The 3,681-nt window shown below is 41.8% G+C and overlaps 1 protein-coding gene across 1 annotated transcript in view; it reads left to right on the top strand.

Moving 5' to 3' along the window:
- CDH4 (cadherin 4) overlaps positions 1–3,681 on the top strand; it is a 180,857-nt gene that overhangs the window by 99,687 nt on the left and 77,489 nt on the right. Inside the window, exon 6 of the mRNA XM_029085623.1 lies at positions 2,394–2,566. Within this exon, the coding sequence (XP_028941456.1) occupies positions 2,394–2,566 (173 nt within the window). The remainder of the gene's footprint in view (positions 1–2,393; positions 2,567–3,681) is intronic.

Here is a 3,681-nt window from a genome sequence, read left to right as displayed (position 1 = left end):
ACCTACTATATGCTCTATCCACAGTATAGGTGCTGTCAGCTCATGCCATGCCCACCACAGCTGCACCATCTCCCATATGTCCTGGTTTATTTTGGAAACGACAGTGCAGTCTGAGAGATCCTAGATGAGGAGGGACCAGAACTGCAGGGTGCTCTCATCTGAACTTAGTAGCCCCAGTAACCTTCCTTTCTGAGTTGTTTCTTGCACTAGAAGTAAATCATGAAATACCACTTGTTTTTTGGAACGTGTCCTAAGACTGCACATGTCCTAAAATAGATTCTGTTTTCTTCTTCCAGTTCTGTTTTCATTAGCCCCAGGTTTTGACATTCTGTTCAGAGATATTTTCAGTATAGAATGCATTAAGATAACATAAATTCCAAATCAAACATCTCATTCAGCATATTTCCTATTTAAATTTCTCCTGTACATTTCCCCTGTACTTATCTAAGGGTTGGTTTCTTTATTTGTATCGGTTGTCTCTTGATAACTGGTTTTGCAAAAGAGCAAAAAAAGAATGCTTGAAGTGAAAAGAGAAAATTCATTGCCTGCACAGCCTTGTTTTAATTCAGTGTTCCTTCCCTCTCCTGAAGTTTATTGATCAGAAAAATGTTAAAGTTGTTGAATAGTTTGTTTTCATTTCGCAAATGTGAATCAGGATTATTATAGAAAGATAGGAATGTATTCATCATTAGAATTTGCTTTACACATTCATTTATTTTTTAATCTATAATTCTTATTGAACTAAGAAAACTCACAGGGATATGTATCACCATAGAGAACAAAAAGAGCCTGATTGAGCTGGATGGAAGGAGATCAGCAAAGCACTTAGCACACTGCAAAAATACAAACTTGTGAGGCCGCTTCTTGCTAATACTGAGAAATGTTGTTTTCCCAAAGTTGGGGAAGATACTGGGGGATTGCCTCTGTGCCAAGCGGCTTCAAGACTCTTGGCTAGGGTACAAAATTTGGGCATGCTGCAGCCATTGGTAAATGTGCCCATTTAGAGCATGGGGTATGTTTTTAAACTGTCTTGCAAACAGATGCAAACTCTCTGCTTTCTCTGAACTGGAAGCTTGGTAGCTTTATGATGAAGCTGGGGCTCTGGGCTTATTAAATGAGTCACAATGCAGTGCTGATGTGTAGCCACATGTCCTCGAGATTGCCAGTGGCTCACATCTAACCAAGTGGGCAGGACAAGCTCAGCTCTTTTTGTAAAGCAACAGGTGGCTTCATCTTGAATCAGCTCAGGTTCTTATTGGGACTATTTTGCATCTCCTCCAGCATGGCAGGCTCATAAGTTGGTTCATCCTGTTGAGAGTTCCCAAATGAGCAGTGTTCAAATGGTACCTTCCATCTTTCCATTGACACTGTTGGGTTTTGATGGTCATTAAACGAGGTTATGTCTGGTTTCAGTGTCTCTCTTTGCCTCCCACTCCTCCTTTCAGGTCTCATATCTTTGCATTCATCCACTGTTGCAGATTGCTTTTTGTAAGCAGTATGTGTCTACCCTCCTACCAATATAACAAGCATAAAGCTAGGTCCTATGAGCTCTGGAGGGGGTCACAGGACCATGCAGCTGCAGGAGTCCATCCAATCAAGTAACATCTTTTACCCTCATAACGATAATTTCCCACTTTAGCAAAACACCCTGCTGCCAAACTCCGGTGCTAATGAGCCTGTCAGTGCATCAGTGCACTCCCAACAGTATCTAGAAAGTAGGGAGTTTTATTTTTTTTTTGCAAGGCAAATGAAGACACTGATGATTAGCAAGAAACAAACCAATGATTCAATACATCACTGGCCCCACATACCACATCATTGATTTTCTGTCCTGCTGGGCAGCAGCTGTTCCATTTGTTCTGCAGAAATGGGGTTTTTTCTCCAGAAGGGGCTGGAGAGATGGACGGTTCTCCAGGAACTGGAGGCAACAGGCAGTTGCTTCCTGCACTAGGCATGGGCACATTGATGGCATTCTTCTGAAGCTGCTGAGAAGTCTGATACGCTTTCCACTGTTAAACTCTACTTTGAAACATGTGAATGCAGTGATTCGATGGGGAAAAAAAAATAATTATCCTGTGAGAATCTATATGAAATTGCCAGACAAAAAATGCTGCCCTAAAACTTACAATCACTGCAAAAATTAGAAGTTAATCATAGATATCCTCATATGACTTCTCGCTATTTACCAGTTATGTGTGATCAGTATCCTTACAGATCATCTAGTCTCAGCAGTGTTGCTGTTTTCATAATCCTCGCCTTGCCTAGCTGGCTGGATTGAAATGGGATGTCTACTCCATAGCATTTCTGAATAAAATGTATGACCTCGAGTCAATGGGACTACAAGCTGCTCTGCAATGAGATAGTCCTGATATTTTGTCTTCTCTTTTTCCAAGGTACCTACGTGATGACAGTGACAGCAAATGATGCAGATGATAGTACCACAGCAAATGGGATGGTGAGATACCGAATTGTGACTCAGACCCCACAGAGCCCATCACAAAATATGTTTACTATTAACAGCGAGACGGGAGACATTGTCACTGTGGCTGCTGGACTTGACAGAGAGGTGAGTTTAAAAGCCATCACACCAGGTTTCCCATTGTTGAGGGTTGCTGACTTGCAAAACCCAAATCCTGTCTCATATACAAAGCCTCTAAAAGTTCAAATTGCAACATGGAGATCGTGGTCTTTGCTTCTGCAGCAACTGTGGGGCATCATGGCTTTGATGTGATATTTTTGTCTTAATCCATATCAGTCGATGAAACCCTGGGAGAATCTTCAAACTCATGAAGCTGATATTTTCCTTGTGTAAATTTGTACAACTCAAAGATGTAGAAAGTACTCCAGAAGGAGCAGGGGGATGAATAAGTTGGCATTTGTCCCCCTTCTTTTGGGGGGCAAATAAATGCCAGACATGTATAGCCCTTTCTAGGCTTGTCTTGCTTAGTTCTTTGCATGTTCTATTTGGAAGCAGTTACACAGCCTCTACTCAACATACTTTACATGTTTCATGATGGCATCCTTGTGTCATTTCCAAACTAGGAAAATATCTTCCAGTGATTTTGGTTTCGTGTGAGTCTCTGCCTTTAATGCCTCTTCTTCCTGGTATTTTACAATGTGCAGCTTTTCTAAATGCAGAAGAAATTCCATTTTTACTGACAAAAACGTACTCTTGCCAGCATAAGCTATATTGGTATGATTGTCAGAGCTCTGCCTTCTCTAGTTGTGAGTATAGCTCAAGGAGAAAACGTTTATACCTCATGCATTAAACAAAAATCAATGTAGCATCAGTGGTGCTACATTGGAGTGTCCTGGGAAGGAGGGGACAGGGGTGAAGGGAGAAGGGGAATTTAAGTTCTGGGTTTTTTCCCCATTGGACTGTGCGTTTCATGGAGTATCATCTGTTGAATGCAATTAGGAGGTCTTGATCGACTAAGTGATGGGAAGGATCATTTGTTCATTCAGCAGCCAACCACAGATAGTATGGTTGTGCAGCAAGGACAAAAGTAAGGACTTACATAGTCTTCATAGAATCACAGAATGTTGTGAGTTGGAAGGGACCCACAAGTATCATCGAGTCCAACTCCTGTCCCTGCACAGGACAATCCCAACATTCACACCATGTCCTTGAGGGCCTTGGCCAAATGCTGCTGGAATCTTGTTAGGCTTGGTGCCATGAGC

Source organism: Antrostomus carolinensis, unplaced genomic scaffold, assembly GCF_000700745.2.
Source record: "Antrostomus carolinensis isolate BGI_N321 unplaced genomic scaffold, ASM70074v2 scaffold4496, whole genome shotgun sequence".
Lineage (NCBI taxonomy): Eukaryota > Metazoa > Chordata > Aves > Caprimulgiformes > Caprimulgidae > Antrostomus > Antrostomus carolinensis.
The sequence above is the reverse complement of the archived record's forward strand: the minus strand, read 5'-3'. Positions and strand labels throughout refer to the sequence as shown.